This window comes from Haliaeetus leucocephalus, unplaced genomic scaffold (assembly GCF_000737465.1).
Source record: "Haliaeetus leucocephalus isolate CR32 unplaced genomic scaffold, Haliaeetus_leucocephalus-4.0 Scaffold161, whole genome shotgun sequence".
Taxonomy (NCBI): Eukaryota; Metazoa; Chordata; class Aves; order Accipitriformes; family Accipitridae; genus Haliaeetus; species Haliaeetus leucocephalus.
In genome coordinates, this window is record NW_010972597.1 from 2,009,027 (window position 1) to 2,027,305 (window position 18,279).

The window sequence follows — 18,279 nt, forward strand, 5'->3', positions numbered from 1 at the left end:
GTTGGTTTGCTTCGGCTTTTTTTCTCTCTCCCCCCCCCCCGCCGTTGCGGGGGCGTGCTGGGTGTTGTGGCGGCTGCTCCGGTGGAAGGGGGTGCCGGGAGGCTGGTGCCCGCCGTCGTCCTTGTTTATAAGGCGCTGAAGCGAAGCCGGCGTGTGCTCGGGGTGCGGGTGGGTTTGTGGTGGGCCGGAGAGAAGCGTCTGGTCTGCTTCCAAATCCGTGAACGGCTTTCAGTTCAAAACGTCACCGGTGGAAAGCAGGCCTCTGTAAGGGTGCCTGCGAGCAGGGCCTTCTGTGGGTATGCCTGGGCTTGGCTTAAATTGGCTTTAAAATTCTGCTTTGTCAGAAATCAGCTCTTAGGATCTGTGTAATTAAGAAATGGGATGGAGAGGGGTGTGGGTAAGCGCTCCCCTGAGGGATGAAGGGGGAGCATGCTTGTGAGTGTGCAGCACAGGGGGAGGAGTAAAATCTGCTGCTGCTTGGTGTGTGTGTGGGGGGGAAGGTGTATGTCTGGGGGCACACCGCAGTGCTCAGCTTTTCTTTTTCACTGAGAATTGCATGTGATAGCAGTTTAATATTAATCTGAGTTAGAGATCTAAGTGTATGATGTGGCAGGAATTGCCTGGGGAAGGGCTAAGGTCACTGTGGTTGGTGTGATGAAACAGCTCTATTTTGTCCACCTGTGTGTCTGTATAGATTACTTGAGGCTACTTTAAAAGCAATGGCAGTAAGGTTTCCTTTCTGAGATGGAAGTGGATTTGGAGGGTATTTTAATGCAAATAGTGATGATCTAACTAGGCTTGTATTGGGATAACCACACCAGCTTGGAAAACTCTTCATGTTGATGACTTCTAGTACAAAAAGCTGGGGAGAAAATTATACCACTAAAATGATACTGTTTAAATGCAGAGTTTTGTTAAACTAAATTTAGGTGATTTGGACTTCTAGTCATGTAAACAGGGGCTTTGTATGTAAAATTCAAGGTTGCTAATATTCCTTAACAGCAGAAGCTGTCTCAATGTTTTTTTCAGAACAGAGTTGCAGGTCCTTATGTTTCTTCAGACTTTACTCTTGTATGTGTAGAAGGTGGCTTATAAAATGTGTTGTGTATCAGTTCAAGGTTACGTGAATGCTCTTGTGCTTTGTTTGGTTGGCCCAACTATTTACTGAAAATTTTCTAGTGCCCTGGTATTCTGTGCTGGTGTCCTAGCATTTAAGACTTGCTGTTGTATCTACTCGCCATTTTTTTAGTAACTTTTTTCATTTGTTTAGCTAGAAGTAGTATGATTTTGTTCTTCAGTGTCTCTTATGTCTTGCAGTTGGTTAACACGTTTGTCCACTCATGTTTTTGGTGAAATTCAGTAGAAGGGAATACAAGAGAAACATTCAATCTCTTAGGTTCCTAACCTGTGTTTAGAGATGTGGAATAACAAGGTTGAAGGTAGTAGCATAGAACAAATTAACTACTGATTTCCCCATAAGCTTGCCAGTGCATAGGCACTGTGGGAACTCTGATGGAACAACCACTTCTCTGTCCAGATTGGACAACAAATCTCTCATGCTCTCAGTGTCAGCAAGAGTGACAAAGATGTAACCTGGCTGTGAAACAAATAAAATGTTAACACATTCACTGTTTAAACAAATACTGATATTTCTCAAATGTTTTGTCCCTGTCCAGACAGCTATTTGGGAGCTGTAATTGCTTTTGTATCTTTCTCATATTCATTATGAAGAAAGTAACTACATCTTCCAAATAGCTGTAAAAGAGCTGATAGTTCCCACTAGTAAGTGGTCTATGCAGCTTCCAAATAGGTGTCTAATGGTATTTGAATCTTTTTTCCTTTAAGGGAGCTCTGAGTGTTGCCAGCTAACCATGGGCTGGTGTATGGTGACTAAGATTCCCCAAAATACTTGAGAGTACTCTCTAGAGACTCTGCTTTGCAGGCACTGGTATTGGCTTAAGTTCCATCTTTCCCTCTTCAGAGTGGGGAGCTAGATATTTGTCAAGAACAAAATGTAACAGCTGCTTAGCTGAACAGAATCTTTTGACTTGTAAATCTAAGAAAATGTTCCTGTTTTGACATGGGAGGGAAGCTAGACAGCAAGTGTAGCTCTTAATCCAACTTTAAGGCTAGAAACAGGTTAAATATCTGACAGTTGCACTGATGTGCAAAATGCTTGCTGATATTCTTAATTTCAGTCCTAATTTTGGCTTTGTTGGACTCATTTATCCCTTTGTAATACTACCATAAGGGCCTGATGTTTTTAGTTTGCCTACAGCCCTTCCAGATTGAGTAATGGTGAAACACGGCATGTGCTTTTTTCTGAAAGGTTTTGCACAGGTAAGGAATCTGCATTATAGATGTTGTTGAAAAATGAAAATGCAGTTGTTGTGTGCTAACTGTGCTCAGGTGGATGCACAGCATGTGATTTCAAAGTAATAAAATAACTTAAACTTCAGGGGGATACTTATGTAAATTTAGACTGTCTACCTTTGGAAATGCTTAATCTTCTTACATCAAGTCTTCTTTCTTGGGCATTTGTACCTACAATGTCTGCAGCACTAAATAATGCATCATTCTCTTACAAGTGTATTATATTACTCATTTGAGAGTGATGCTTGTCTTCCTTCACAAGGCTTCAAAAAAAGTCTTGATAGCAGTTTCCAGTGCTTAAAACTCTAGTTGATTTTGAGTGAACAAACAGCTTGCACTGCCAGTCTGTCCTTAAAAGGTTGGTTGTCATGTCTCTGTTGGTTAGGCATATTTTTGGCACTTGGGTTATCTATTAAACTTCTTGATCTGTGTGTTAAATGTTTCTATGCCCCATATGACTTTGAATATAAGAATTACTTTCTGTGTGACTTTTTAAAGTCTACTTAAAATATGCTGATTTCTCAAGTCTGTAAAGCTTTTCTTTTTAAATGAAAAGTCAGCATACTACTTGTTGCAGCAGTTGTAAAACATATTAAGGGGCAAAAGTGCTGCTTAATGCCTTGGCTTTGCTCTAGTCTCTGTGAAACTGTAATATTGCATGACGTTTTCAAAGCAAAATGTTCTTTATTCACACAATTATCAAGTGAATTTTCAAAATCTGGTAGTATAAGAAAATAAATTATCCTGCAGTTCCCGATGGCTCTCCAGGATTTTGTTTCAGGGCAGCTTCTTGTAGGTTCTGTATTTTCTGTATAGAGGTCTTGGTGCAGATGGCAGAAAAAAGAAGAGGTTTTTAAGAAACTAACTCTTTTAGATGCATGACAGCTTGCCAGTAGATGTATGGGCTTTTCTAGAAACTTGCCCAGGTGGATTGTTTTATAACATATATGAAATAGTATAGCAAATAACTTTTTAGCTTATCTTTCGTAGACACCAGAGAAGAAACAAGAAAACTATAGATTGAAAGCTGAAGTATTGGTTAAGATAGCCCAGTTAATTAGCACTTAGTTAATGTGTCCCACTGAGAAAGTAGCAAGGTGTTGCTATGCTGTAAAATAGATTGTGGTAGTAGTGGAGCTGGAAAGCTCTGAATCCTGTGGTTTGGTGAAGTGCCATCCAGACTTAGGAATTCAGGTCAGGAAGAGTCCTTGTCACTGCTTGGGTGAAGTGGTTTGTGAACCAAAACCGAACAAAATCCCCATGTGTTATAAGAACATGGACTCCTGCAAGAAATACTTACACAAAAAAAGATTTAACATACTATTTATGTACTGCAGAGCTGCTGAAGTGATTTGGCTTATGCAAGGTGGTGCTTTATAAACTCTCCAGCTGTCTTAGCTGACATACTTCATCAGGAGTCTGTTTATGGCTTTATGCTTATCTGGTGATGAAGTTGCTCTTAAGTCATTTGTCACTCAACCTATTCTGTTGCAACAACGATATTATCCGCTATTCAACCTGAAAACTAGGAAAGGTTGCTTTTCTCCTTTCTTTTGGAGGTGGCAGTGTAGAAATAGTTTCTATGACAATATTAAGTGTACTACTGGTAATCCCCTCCTCCACTGTAAAATCAGGAAGTCATTACTCTTGTGTTGATGAAATGGGTCTATGTAGAGGCAAAAGCTGCTTTTGCCACAGGCTTGGCAGACAAGACAGTTCTTCATTTCCCTTACTACTTTAGATTACTGTCTTACCTTTTCAGTGTCACCTTAAAAGTTGGACAGAGGGAGGAGGGATTCTTTTAGTTTGTTCTCCAAATGTTTCTGTATATGTTCTGTTCCAAGATACTGTTCCTTTCTCCTTTGGCTATATTTTTTCCTTAAATAAAGCCCAACAGATATATTAAAGGTCTATCTCTTCTCATAGAAATTAATGCATTAATTCTTCTTTGTACTGGACAGGAAGAGTGTCCAGAGGCTGAAGCCTCTTGAAGTCTGACTTCAGTACCTTTGCTTCACTGAATTGGGACTGGTGTATCAGGTTACCGATAAGCAAGTGGGGATTAAAAAAGGCTGGTGCATGAAATTCATCATATGATGATCACCCTTTTGACTGGATGGTGGATAATGGAGTGTATTACCTGTGTTTGTGGGAGGGGCATGCACCACGTGGGTATGTATAGAGTTATTTGTTCTCCATGAGAACAGCCACACAGTAAAATAAACTTCACATAGGGTGAGTTGGGCACCTACAGCTTGTTTTAGTGCTGTATGTCAGTAATATAGCTTTCAGTGTGTAGGCTAAAGCTACTGCATTGCTCCTCTAAGGTATAAGTTATTTGCATTGGGTATAGTTTTAAAGTAGGACTTGAGTTACTTCTGTAGACAGTCGGTTACTTTTCATTACTTGTATTCCTTGGATTTCTTATCTCTGAAGAAATTTGAAGGCAAGGCATCTTGATTTGCTCTCCTATTTCTCTTGCAAGGTTATGGCCACTCACCTAATATAGGCAGTTTCTAGCCTGAAAAAGCTGCGAGAGCATGAGCACTAAGTCTTGCATCACTTGCTACTATTAGCAGGAGATTGATTTAAGGAAAACACAATTAGCATGAGATTAATCTGAGGAGGATGTGTAAAACGAAACTAGTGTTCTGCCCATGGCTTTTCTGTCTTCTGGTCATTTCATGAAACTCTGAGGGGCTGTTTGTTGGTTTTTTGGGGGGGGTGGGGGGTGTTTGTTTGGGGTTTTTTACACTTACTGAATTTGTGCATGTTTGGCTGAGAAAAGAGTAGAGTAGGCAAAGATGATAATTAATAGGTGAGAGGCAGTGAAGAGATAGAATCTTTCATGTGACATCCAACCTCTACATCAGATACACTGGAAAATACAATACCTGCCGAATTTGAAATCGTTTGGATAAAGGCTGCCCATCAGGACTGGTAAGAGGAAGCTAAGGACTATTGCAGAGACCATTATGTATCTGCATCAATTAATGAGCTGATACAGGATTTTTTTTTAAGGCCCCTGAAATACTAGTTTAGAAGTGGTAGTTAAACTAGGAGACTTTGGATAAGCTTCAAACTGTTCTTCTATTATTTGAATGTGAACTAAGGTAGAAAAGGGTCCACAGTGACTTGTACTGAATCAGTGCAAATACTGCCTTACCCTGTTGAAGGGAGTGTAACTGTACAGCATGAAAATACTGTTCAAGGAAATGACTACTTAAATGCTGCTCAGTCAAGGAAGAAAGAGCTGCTTTATGTAGTAGCCTAACCTTGCACTTCTGGTTTTGCATATCTTAGCTTAAAGCTTCTCTTTTGATAGGAGTCAATGTTGTTTTGTCAGCTAAACTGCCAAATAGCTGTTCTATAGGTCATAAAGTCACTCAGATAGGAGCTTTCAGTAAGCTTTCAGTTCATTTGGGGAAAGATCTGGTCTTAAGCTAGACCCTATTACCTAGCTAATCCTCAAACTCTTTCACAGTTAGAGCTGTAGTGTTTCTCTTTACTTGTGGTGCCTAGTTAGAAAAAAAATCCATGGTAGGCACCTAAAACTATTAAAACTGTATTAAATTGCTGCAATTAGAGTATCTGAATTGTGATAGGATTTGGAAGCAGCTATGTACTCTTTTGCATTTATTTACCTTCCCTTATGAGGACAAGGAGTTAACGGATTACTGGGTTACAGTAAAGCCTGTGACTCCCTGCTGTTTCGTAAGAAGTGTTATAGGGGCAAATCTCTAGCAGCGTACCGGAGGAAGGAGTCAGTTCTGTGGATAGTAGTTCACTTACTGTGCAGAATATTAGAAAATGTACTCTGCAGAGTTCTTAAATGTGATCAGTAGGTCACTGATCTCTTTGTCTGTAGTGATGGATATCTAATCACAATGGGATGTCCCAAGGCATAAGTCTTCAACAGCCTTTGTGCCTTTTGTGATCTTCAGCATGACAGGCACTTCTTTCCTCTGATCAAACATATCTTGTGAAAGGGCAGCATGCACTCATGTTTTTGTTCATAACAGGATGTTAATACATCATTAAGCAAAAAGCTTCTTGGTCTGCAGCCTTGAACCGGTCAATTTCTGAACAAAACTGAAGCCATACTACCATCTTGTGAAGGTACAGTATTTTATAGTAGTCTCTTTAGATTATTTGCACAGTGAGTTTGTAAACAATAGCACCAGCATCTTGCACCTCTATCGTATTAATCTAGATAGTTTAGCCAAGTGAAGGAATTTACACAGACAAACTCGCATAATGTGAGGGCAGGCATACAGGAAACAGACCACGCTAATGTATTGTTGTGTAACGTGCCTCCCTTTTGGCCTTTTTCCCTGCTGTGCTAAATAAGTGGCTGAGAGATGAGTGGAGAGGTGGAGGATAGGTTTGGTGTTTTACTTCATGAAGCTAATGATCTGCATAGCAAATGGCTAATCTATACTCTAGAGCTGTAACATGAGTGTCTGTCCTGCTGGCAAGTAAAAGTAGTGGTTTAATTTGCTGATATGAGATATAAGTACTGTAAAAGCTCTTTCACAAAGACAAGAATGGATGCACTGATTACTTTTGCGTGAATATGTTCTTATAAGTATTAGTACCATTTTTACTGTAGAGATGTTAGTGTTCGTTTTGATTTGGGCCCCCTCTTTCAACCAGTTTATTTCTCTGTCCCCTGACAGCAGGGTTTAAGAATGCGTTGTAGTCTTAGCGTCATGCTTATAGTCTGCTTTAGCAATAGGAAAGGCAAGGGCGTAATTTGATTGCTTTATGCCAGCTACAGCGTGTTTGGGTGGTGAATGAGGTGAACTTGCTCTCTACCTCATCATGTATTCTGCTGTCTTCTGCTGGCATTATCACTTGTAGTAAAGCTGGTATGAGTTCCTCTTTGGATATTAAATAAAGCAATCTTACTTTCAGCTGTTTGGCTCCCTATCTGACCTGCAGCAGTACAAGATAGTAGCAGGAATATGTGTGCCAGGAGGAAAGCAGCGCTGAGGAACAGTATGGAATTGTTGTCTTAAGAAGTATAGCCTTGAATGAAACTGATTATGAAAATATATCAACATATTTTGCTGAAGGGAAGTTAGTAGCAGTTTGACTGTGGTGTCTCTCCCACTTAATTTACCAATCAGCTTAGTTGCTCCTAACCTAGAGGCTAATGAAAACTACAAAACAGAAAAATTCTTATGTTTGGAAAACAGTGACTCACAGCTGTCAAGGAAAACATCTTAACAACATCTTTTAAACTGAGAATTTATCTTTTGTGTAAGAACTCTGTTCTTCCCAAGTAGGTGTTCCTAGCCACTACGGAGTTCAGGGGAGAAGCTGCTGCTCTTAGCCTTGGCACTATTTGTATTACTGCTCTCCTAAACGGAGAACTGGAGTTGTCCTGTCTTCAAGTCCTGTTCGGTAATTGAATGTGAACAGAGAGGCATGTTCTGTTAGACAAATGGTAGTGCCACAAATAGTAACCATCACTACTACTTGCCTTCAAGAAGCGTGACAGAATGCTGGCAAGCTTTTTCTTATGCTAATAGAGCCTCCTACACAACATGCTTTATAGTTCTTCACTCTAATAATGGCATATTTGTAATCATAGGATTGTCAGATGGCCACAGGGCAAGTAAGGCTAGGAGGTAACACAATATAACAGTTCTGACCTGTGCATAAATTCAAAATAAAGGAATTATTGGGTGGGCTCAATTACACTGGCTGCTGGCCATAAGGAGATTGGTGCCAGATGAGTACTGGGAACATCTAAACTTTTCTGAAGCAATTTTTTTTGCTTTAAATGTTATCAATACACCTGTCTCTCAAGAGCTTGCCTGCAGAAATCTGCTCTGCTCAGTATTTGTGTAGACACTTGTATAGAAAAGTGCTTCTCTGTTCCTTCAGGAAATAATTGTGTAGACTTGGTAAGAAACATACCAGACTCTAAATGGTTTGTATGAAAACTAAGAACTTGTAGTGGTTCTAGTTAACCAGCAGATAGCACTTTGTGCCTCTGACTTGGCTTAGGCAGTCTACAGTCAGTATAGCAACAAGTTAATCCTGATGGAGCAGGTCACTGTCTAAGTGAGTCGCAAGCAGCCCACTAATTCCGACCTTGAAGCATTCACTCACTCTTGCAACCCTGCTGCCAAGTTAGTATTGAGGTATGTCAAGTGTTCTCTTCAAATGAATGGACTTAACAGATCCCTTTCCTGTAACTTGTTTTTTCATTCTTCTGTAGATTGTAATACAAAACTCCAAACTGAGATATGGAGGTGTTATTCATGCAGTGCTGAAACTCTGACTGTAGCCTGGACTACTGGGAGATTTAAGAATAGTAATTGGCTCTCTGAAGATCTGGATGGCTTTTGATGTTCCCCAGTCTATCTTTGTTAAACAAGATGGTAATTAAAGATAATGGTGTGCTGCAGACTAATTTTACCTTGCCTAATGAAGGCAGTACGCAGCACAGTGGAGCCTGAAGCCTGGCAAACTGCCAAATATGAAGTAATCACTTCTATAAGTGCCTTGGACAGTGTTGTGGCTGGGTATCTGTTTGCTCAGGTACTCATCTAGGAGAAGATTAACAGCAGTCATATACTAGGGCTGTAAGGCTATAAACAGTATATGACTCTTCTGCAAAATAGTCAAAACTTACTGGTTTGCAATCACCTCTTTTAATAACTTGTTATGGATATTTAATCATAGTCTTGCTAAACTGGAAAAATCTTGAATAAGTGAAAGTGAGAAGGATGTGGCCTGAACCAATGTGGAACATAATCTTGTGCTCTGGCTTAAATACTGGCCTACCCATCAGTTTGTACACATGACATGACCTTTATTAAGCCTAGCCAAGTTGAATAGCTTGGCTACAGCATATTTTGTTGGAATACAGCTCTAACTTCTTGAAACTGGGAGCTGTGTAACAGCATGGAAGTGAGGCAGAGCAATTGCCTTTGCAAGCTTTGAACTGTAAGCCTCTAGTTCTGCAGCACAGTACTCCTTCAACTGTCGTCATTAGTGGTCTTATCTTCCTTCTCAACCATCCTTAAGGTTACTTAAGTGTTTCTAGTGATGGTAAAAATCAAATGTGCATGTAGAAATTCTTCAGTGAGTGTTACCATGGCTGAGTAATGTGATGAAAACTTCTCAGTTAATCAAACCCATTTTCTTTTAACAGCCCTGCTCCCCTTCCCACTCCCCCTTCCCTAGTGGGACAGAAGATCTAGCTAAAAATCGGTCCTTTTTTTTTATACTTCTATTTTCTTTTTCCATGTACATGGAACAAACCAAAGCTACCTGCCACTGTGAGGTTTTGTTTTACTTTGTTGTCCTCCAATGTAAACAATAAATTAAATTTGAATAAGGTTACCATGCAGCATAACTGCTGGAGATCAGGAAATCTGTTTTTAGATAATTCAGCCTGGTTTTAACTCATGAGTTATCCTAAGCATTGTTACATGACTGTCCTCAGTGACATTCAACATGCAATGTACTAGTGCTGCTCTCTAAAACTCCAATTTCAGGCATGTGTAGACTGTAATCAGTGTTAAGGAGACAACTTAAGACTGAATCCTTCAACTGGATTTCCAATGTATGGAGTCAAACTTTTATCACTAGCTAGTTGCTATGCTATTTATGTTTGGTTGAGTTCTAGATGAGATTATATACTGTATTCAAAATAGAACAGCCTGAAAGAATTATTCAAAACAGGCTTTTCATATGCTGTGCAAGTTTTTAACTTTGAGAGAATAACCTTCAGATGTGAATTTGCTGTTTAATATGGGTGTTCCTGTCAACTCACTGCTACAGCTGTGTGCGCAGGGGGTGGGATTTTGCTTTTTGTGTTGCTGAGGCTGCAGTCCATTTCTACCAAAGGTGCTGACTTCACAAATTCCTGAAGTATTTTAGTCAGGCTTCCCTTAATGCTTTATTGCTTGCTTAGGACACAAAGAATCCAGTTTCTAGCAGTAACTGATAATCTGTGAGCATAACGGGTAGATAATGCTGCTTGAAAGGTTTGCCCAGAGGTTTTGGTGATTAAAAAAAAATAAAATACGATGGCATTGTTTTTTGTCTTGGGTTAAGAAAAACTGGCTGACATGTACTTACTCTTGTTCCCCCTTCCTACCACTGTTTTTAACATCAGTGCTTATTGTTGAGGTTAGAGAAACAGCAGCTAATAATTCAAAGTAAATATTGCAGTGTGCTTTCCTTACAAACAGAACCTAAAGATATAGAGAGCAAGGACCTAGCTTCCAAACTTAGGTAATTAAATATCCTACTTGGGTTGGCAATATCCCAGACTGAGGTCAATGTTCTCTGCCCTATTAATCTAGATGAAGTACAAAATCTCCAGACTCACTGGTAACACTTTAATGAGATGCGCTCTTCACTTGGTAAAAGGGAACAGAAATGAATAGTTTTAAAAATGAAAATTTTCATCTGGAGCAGATGAATTGCTGAAAATGAAAAGTGTTTTCAAGTCTTTTTAAAGAGTGCTAGTGTGGTAGTGTACAAAATTGGAGTGTTTATTTACATAAACACTTGCACCCTTTTGGCATATGTTACTGTGGCCCTCTTCATGGAATGTGGACCCAGGAGCAAAAGCCTTGCTTCAGTCTAGTAGTGAATTCCAAACGCTGGCAAGTATCTTGGACATGAACGCTTTGGTATCTCTGCCATGTGCACAGGACAAATAATCTAATCCAATTAAGACAAATCTAAAATCTATAGTAGAAGACACTTCAAGCCTCAGGTTGTATGAGCTGCTGCTTATTTATAGAGTAAATAGTGTTACTGCTTTAAAACCAGGTTACTTTAGGTTGGCATGTTAAACTAGAAGAAAACTCATGTTGCATAATGTATTAGTGAAAACTGGTTAAACTTTGTGATCCCAACAGATGCATCTTAAACTGATGGAAGTATACTGTGATCTCCACCTTGTCATTTTAGAGGTTAGTTGGAGTTTCTAGGTGGAATTAAAACTGTGGACATATCTCCTGCTATATCTGAAACCCAAGATGCTTACAGATAGCAACTACAAGTTATGTTTCAGAACAGGTATCGTGAATTCTTGAGCTCTGCAAATGCTTAACTTCTTAAAAGCATTAAGTGGACAAGTAGGTACAAGCAGTTTTTCAGGGTTGCATATGGGGGAAGTTGGGGTTTTTTTACCATGTGGAGCACCTGCCCAGGCACCCTGCACTTCAGTGTTTTGAGCAGTGCCCCTTATAAGACAGTGTTGTAGAATGGAAAAATTCCATTTTAAGCAAATCTATAGGTATTTTGTTAAAATGACAAGGCAAATCCAAGAGTTGCTTGTATTTTTGGGCCTAACTTGTTTTCATTTGTACAGTGTGCTAGTCTTGCCACATGTTTGTATTCTTGTGGCCATTATTACAGGCATATTAATACAAACCAGTTTTCTGCATCTTATGCAAGAGTTGGTTTTGGAAGTGCATAACTTCAGTTTCTTTTTTTGAGTCTAAATCAAGAAATTACAAAATCTGGATTAATTTGTATTTGGCATGGGATTCCCTTACACTTTGCTACTGACCTATCCTGAGGCACTTGTTTCCTTGAGTTACTTAATCACCTTTCATCTGGCCTGTTGTCAGATCATCTTTGGAATGGTAAAGGGGTGATTAAGAGTCATTGGGTGACACAGGAGGTTTGGATGTGCAAATGTAGTAGGATGTTTAAATGCTGTGAGTTGTGTGGAAGAAAGGGGTGAGATTTGGAGGTGCTTCAGGATGCTGGTCCTGAACTGGTCTTCAAGCCTTGTCACATACCCTCCTTGCACTGACATGGCTGTAGTGATCGGAGTGGTGTGGGGGAAGGTGGGGTGTGAAAGCAGGGCATCTGATCCCCACTACTCATAAGGTTGGATCATTTTCAAACAGCGCCAAGAGACTTTTATTCATAACCTTGTAGCCAAGTATATGTGATATGAAGAGTAAAGGAAGTTGTTTTTTTCTGCTGCTAGTTGATGTTTTGGAAACTGCTTGAAAGTTTGAGTAGGTACAGGTCTGAATTTCCAATGCAATTAGATGGCTAGTTCTGTATAGCTGAAGTGGACTTTATTTGCTTCCTTCAAACTTCATGCAACTGAATATAATGCCCGAGTTGGATATTTTACCCTACCATGCTCACTCATGTAGGAGATGGACCCAGACCTCTATAGAATCTCAAGCGCCAAAACCTAAAATGCTAAAAAGTAATAAGCTGCATTGGTTTGAACTATGCAAGTATTACTTGAATAAGCTTGCATTATCAGATTTTAAACTGCAGTTTATTTCTCTGGATATCTAACTTGATTTGGCACTAGAAATCCTAATAATTATTCTTGGAATCAAAAGTTGATATGAAATATAGACTGTACTAAGAAGCCTAAGGTGGTAAAATCACCTAAAAAAAATGTGGATTTTAACTATTTCTGTTTTTTCAAGTGACTTTCATGGGGCATCTTGAAAGTCTGAACTTGGGCATGTATCCTATCTGTCTGAGGTCTTTTGAGTCTTTGGGCTACTCATAAGTTTACTGCTTTTCCTGTTCAGTGTGTCTTAAGAATGTTTTTAAAGCTGTTGAACTGAATGACCATTCAATAGAGGAGCAGTAAATTGGCTTGTCCTTAGGGTGAGGAATAACACAAGCTGTTTGTTTGTAAGATTGTGTTTAGGAGACTCTTTCCTTCAGAGCAAACCTAGTAATCAAACTGTCAACCTAGTAATTAAATTGAAAGTAAAATTCAGTTTTCTCTTGCCAGTTTAAGGAATAGAAAAACTGAAGCGTTTGTGAAAGTCAGTAATAAAGGCATGTCAGATTAATTGTATGCAACTGATACCATTTAAAGTCTGCAAAATTTCTTGAAACAGGGAGGTCCTTCTAGCTTCTCAAATTCCTCTATAAAGCAATGCTTAAGTTACCTCTGTGATGTTTAGCTTCATCTAGTCTTACTACTGGAAAGGGAGAGTAATAATTCCTGATGTTTGTATGTCCACACGGCATTTTTGGGTGGAAAGAAGCTTAGCATGACAGAGGGCTGTCCAAAGCATTGTATCCTGATGTGTGTTCTTTTGATTTCAGGCAAAAGTAAAGAAGCGGAGATAAAGAGGATAAATAAAGAACTAGCAAACATTCGGTCAAAATTTAAAGGTAAGTGACTTGATCATACTAAACTATACATATTTCCTCATATGACATTTCTCTATGGGTTTTTGTTTTGTTTTTACATGTTTAGACTTTTTTGTCAACTGCTGATGGAAGCAAAATGCTAGAGCAGGCTGTTAGAATAACTATTGAAAATGTTCTCTTAACTACAGAACTTCCTGACAGTCCTGTGATTCTTGGCCATAACAGAAGAAAAGTCCCTCCTATATCAAAGAATTGAGCTAGGGTTCACAAACTTTTTCTAATACTTTGCATCCTTACCATGTAACTACTCAGCCTGTTTTCTTCCAGAAGGCTGTGAACTAGTCTGAAGAAACATGGGTGGATGTAGTTATTTCTGGTAAAACAGTATCTGTTTAGACTTCTCCTTCCCTTCTCTCTCTCCACTCCCTGCTCCTTGCTGACCCCTTTAGGGAAGTAATGGGTTAGACTATCTTCTAGCAGAATTAAGATAAAAATATGTAGTTGATGATGCCATACATCTTGACCACTCCCATAAGCAACAGCAATACAAATTACTCATATGAAACAAAAGATATGCAGTGATTAATTCCATCCTCATGCATTCCAGGAGGCATTTAACTTTTAAACAACACGTGGTAAAACTCATGCTGTAACTGTATTCAAGTTGTGTATGTGGCCTCAAAGATTCTGAGGGGTGGTTGAGATGCTTTTGAATAGAGTTCTAGCAGTAGTGGCTGTGGCAAACGTTCCATTTAAATAGATACGGGGCTGTGTGTGTAGCTAGATAAGGTGTTGCAGTGTGGGGGTCGCATAAGCGGCTTCAGAATTTGCTGTGTTCACATTAAACCTGTTTACCTTAATTATCTATCCTGACTTAGACTAGTCTGTGTCCTTTTGGAAAACTCAGTGCATTAACAAAGCCTGAAAAAACTTTCCTGAACTTCATAGCGATCTGTTGCTACTTTTTAAGTGGTATGTCTCTTAAAGGCATATGAAGACCTGCAAAAACTTGAGTGTCAACAACAGCTTGGAAGGGAAAAGGTGACCACAGTGCAAGACACTCAAAAGTTAAGAAATGCTTCTAAAGTAGAAGTCATCACATGCCTCTGTGCTAACGTTTTTCTCTTGGATATCCAAGTATGCTTTATCCAGATTTGCAACTTCAGTGATAGGGTAACTGAGGAAATTTTAATGGCTGCTTTTCTAGGGTAAATAGAAAAAGGAACTTTTGTTTAGTCACCTCCCTATGCTGTCACATCGTTTTTTCGATTCCTTTTCATTGCAGAGTTTCCATCTAACACTGATGTTGGTCTGATTTTTGCCAGAAGTAGCAGGCTTTGCGTAGCCTGTTCTACAGACTGTTCTCTGTCACCCAATCAAAGTCTAAACTTGTGTCCATTTTCCAGACAGTGACCAGCAGATACTGCCTTCATGTGCTAAGTATGCATGCACACTGAGCAACTAGCACGTAGTTCAAGGGTCTGCTAGAAACCTGCACACAAGAGTAACAGCCATTTTTCTTAGTTCCAGCTGTGTGATCAAAGGGGATCATCTTATTGCCTAGTAAATATAAGCATAAAATTGTAACTTTTAAATAAAGCAGTTTAATCTCCAAGCAAGATCTGTGCTAGATGAATTAAGTATCTCTTCCAGATAGAGACTGAGTTTAATTAAAAAGTGTTTAAGAGGTTTTTGTACACTTAAGAGGTTAGTCCAAGTTTCATGTTACTTTGTTTCAACTAATTTCATTAAGTTGATTAATCTGGAAGATACAGCCACAAAGACTGCTTGTTTTCTCTTGATCTGTAGATATATTAACAATTATTCCACCTATGCCCTTCTGTGATCAAGAACAACTAGAGGCTAATGCCTAGTTGGAAACCTTGCTGCGGTCACCCTAACACAGAAATCTAGTTCTTTCAGCAACTTAACTTCAGGGTACACCACCTTTTTTATCTTGATTTGATTGATGGGCAAGCTTTAGTTTGTTTGCAAAACCTAATCAATTTTTCACTAATGAAACTGGAACAGACTAAGTCTTCAGTTTGCAGTGAAGGTCTGAAAACTTGAAAAGGCAAAAAATTTTAAAGTTATTGAAGTTGCTGTAGAACCTTGCTGCCTGCTGTCTGTTCCAGTGTTCTTGAAGCATGAAGAAGGTTCTGTCAGACCTGCTCACTTCACTGCTGGAGTTAAACTTGCTGTTGTAAAGGAATGCAATAAGGAATTGCAGAAAAGTTCATAATGGTTAAGGCTGTTTAAGTACTGACTTGCAGGGATATAGTCCAGTTCTTACTGTTTGGCTGTGTTCATAAAAGCCTGTCCAGTTCTGTTCCTCAGTTTTGCAAGGTATTTTGTGGCTTAAATACAAAAATAATTAAAAGTACATGCACAGTAAATTCTTCTCTGGTTAATCATGATGCGGGGGAGAAATGATCATAGGAACCCTTGGCTGTGTAGAACCACAAATCAGGCAGTGATCAGAGAATGGAGGTGCTTTCAGCAAAGTAGTACAGTAACTTCAGCTTGCGTACCTTTTGTAGCATCTTTTAAGCACAGTTTAAATAGTTTTGAATAAATGTCAGTGCGTGCTCATTCAGTAGCTTCAGTGAAAGGTGACTAAACCTTCCCATAAGCTGATCTTCATTATGGCTACTTAATTACTGAATTTGTATGGATTTTAGGTGAAAAATATTACGTAACTGAAGACAATTTGATGTAGCCTGAAGGAAAACTAAACATAAATGTCACAATTTGGAAGAAGCTGAGTTTGGACAATGTGTGTAACTGCTTGGGGCCTTGAGAGTGTGAGGAGGTGATAGCTGTGTATCTTTCTGCTGCAGAAGTTCTACAAGGGCTTTGTGCTGCATGGTTCTTCCTTGCAGAAGGGCTGTATAAAAATAAACAGACCTTCATAATACATTTTATTCTTGGTTTAAGTGAAGATCATTCAGTTTAACTCAGTTTCTTTTTATGTAGCTCTGACTTCTTAAAGTGTTTTTAAATATTTTGGATTAAGACAAATGTGTGACTGTGAACTTAAGATGGAGTCCCTTGCTAAATAATAATGGGGAATACTGGTGCCCTGGGTTAATTACCTGGCCAAAGATGCAGCTGTTGGACTGGCTGCATTGTTGTAACCAGGGAAAAGTCTGACTGTAAGAAGCAAGGCTGGCAGTAGTCCCTCTTGACATGGATATGTTCTTGCTTGAGACTAGCATAAGAGACTGGAATACTACAAGTATCCTTCCCTTCCTCTGGACCTTTACGCTCTTCAGCATACTCTGTTGCAGTGTCTAGAACCCCACCCCATGTAACTTGCAAGATACATTCTTCTACTGTTACAGACAGAGGCTAAGTATTTCTACTTTTGTTCTATCATGCAAGTAGCCAGCAAGTCTGTTACCTGCCTTATGTTTGGGTGACCTGCTATTTAAAGTACCCTTGTACTTAACAGGCTGGGATGAGACTGCATGTCTCTGGTAAAGTCATACTTTTCTTGAACTGATGGAATGTGTGCTATGGTTTTGGGTTCTGATCTGGGTTCTGTGCTCCAAGCTCAGAAGGAATCTAGAATCTCTGTACTTAAGGTGACTTTGTCTCTTGTTTCAGCATGAGGAAGCTCTATTTCTGAGGTTAGTGTGTCCTTGACAGTTGCTTTAAATGCTTCTGCATTAACTGAGATAAGATGCATATAGTAGAGAGAAACTGCAGCAGTGTAGTAAAGCAGAAGTTGTAGGAGTTAAGTGTGAAGTGGAGAAATACTATTCCTTTTGTTTTACATGTTTAGACTGTAAGCTGATTTTACTCCCATGCTTGAGTCCAACTAGAAGTCTGGCTGTCATAGTAATTGCTTTGTAAATGAGTGGGGGAAAAAAAAAGAAAAAATATCTGGTTTATTAATTTGTTGTGTCATTTTGATCTCTCAGAGCAGAATTTGTGTACTAATGAAACTGCCCACAAATCTATAAGCTGTTCCTGCAGTCAAAGGAAATTTGTTCCCTGCTTGATTCAGGCTTGTTCTTTTTTCCAGGTCTGTCATTAGATTGTAGTTTTGTTCTGATAGCTTAATAGGGTTTCTGTTACAGATTTTTGGCTTGTGCAGAAGTACCCCAATGTCAGTTGATAATCTCTTAGTTGATAATCTAATTATTTTTTTACTTCAGCTTACTTGTTTTCCCAAATTCAGGCAAGCCTTTTCTATTGTCCCAAACTACACAGTAACCCTTTGCAGGAAGTTCAAGAAAACCTCTAAATACCTGTTTTAAACAGTAGCTGTGTAACAGTAAATTGCTTTCCTGGCAGGCTGTGAAAGTGTAGTCTTTATATTTACGATGGGTCTGGTTAGTCACACTGTCTTCTGATCATCTAAGAGATGTGTGAAGGCAATCAAACAGTAAGATAATACAGTGTCTTCACTGACAAAGTGAGTTGTTGGAAGTGAAACCAGGCTTCAAATATCACCTGAGTTGTAGGGCTGCTCTAGTAATACTCTCTTCTGTTGGTAGTAGTATGGTAACTAAATGCTTAGCTTATGGATTTGTATGGATTGTCTAACACAAATATTCAGCCTTGCATTTAGAGGGCTTGGACTGTCACTCTTATGGAAAGACAAATCTTGTCTCAAGGTGTAGATGCATTCATAAAATGCACTTCATTTTTCTTAGCCTCTAAGCTAGTAGTAGGCCTTCTGATACAGTATAGCACTGGATTGCTGTCAACTGCATGAACATGGGTCAGTGTCAACCTAGGAAGGAAGCACACCGAATGGGAAGAAACACT

At 39.2% G+C, this 18,279-nt stretch overlaps 1 protein-coding gene across 4 annotated transcripts in view; it reads left to right on the forward strand.

The window, feature by feature from the left end:
• Positions 1-18,279, forward strand: part of AP2A2 (adaptor-related protein complex 2, alpha 2 subunit) — a 52,249-nt gene that overhangs the window by 408 nt on the left and 33,562 nt on the right. For all 4 annotated transcript variants that reach the window (XM_010562571.1, XM_010562570.1, XM_010562572.1 and 1 more), the window contains exon 2: positions 13,453-13,521. In XM_010562571.1, the coding sequence (XP_010560873.1) occupies positions 13,453-13,521 (69 nt within the window). The remainder of the gene's footprint in view (positions 1-13,452; positions 13,522-18,279) is intronic.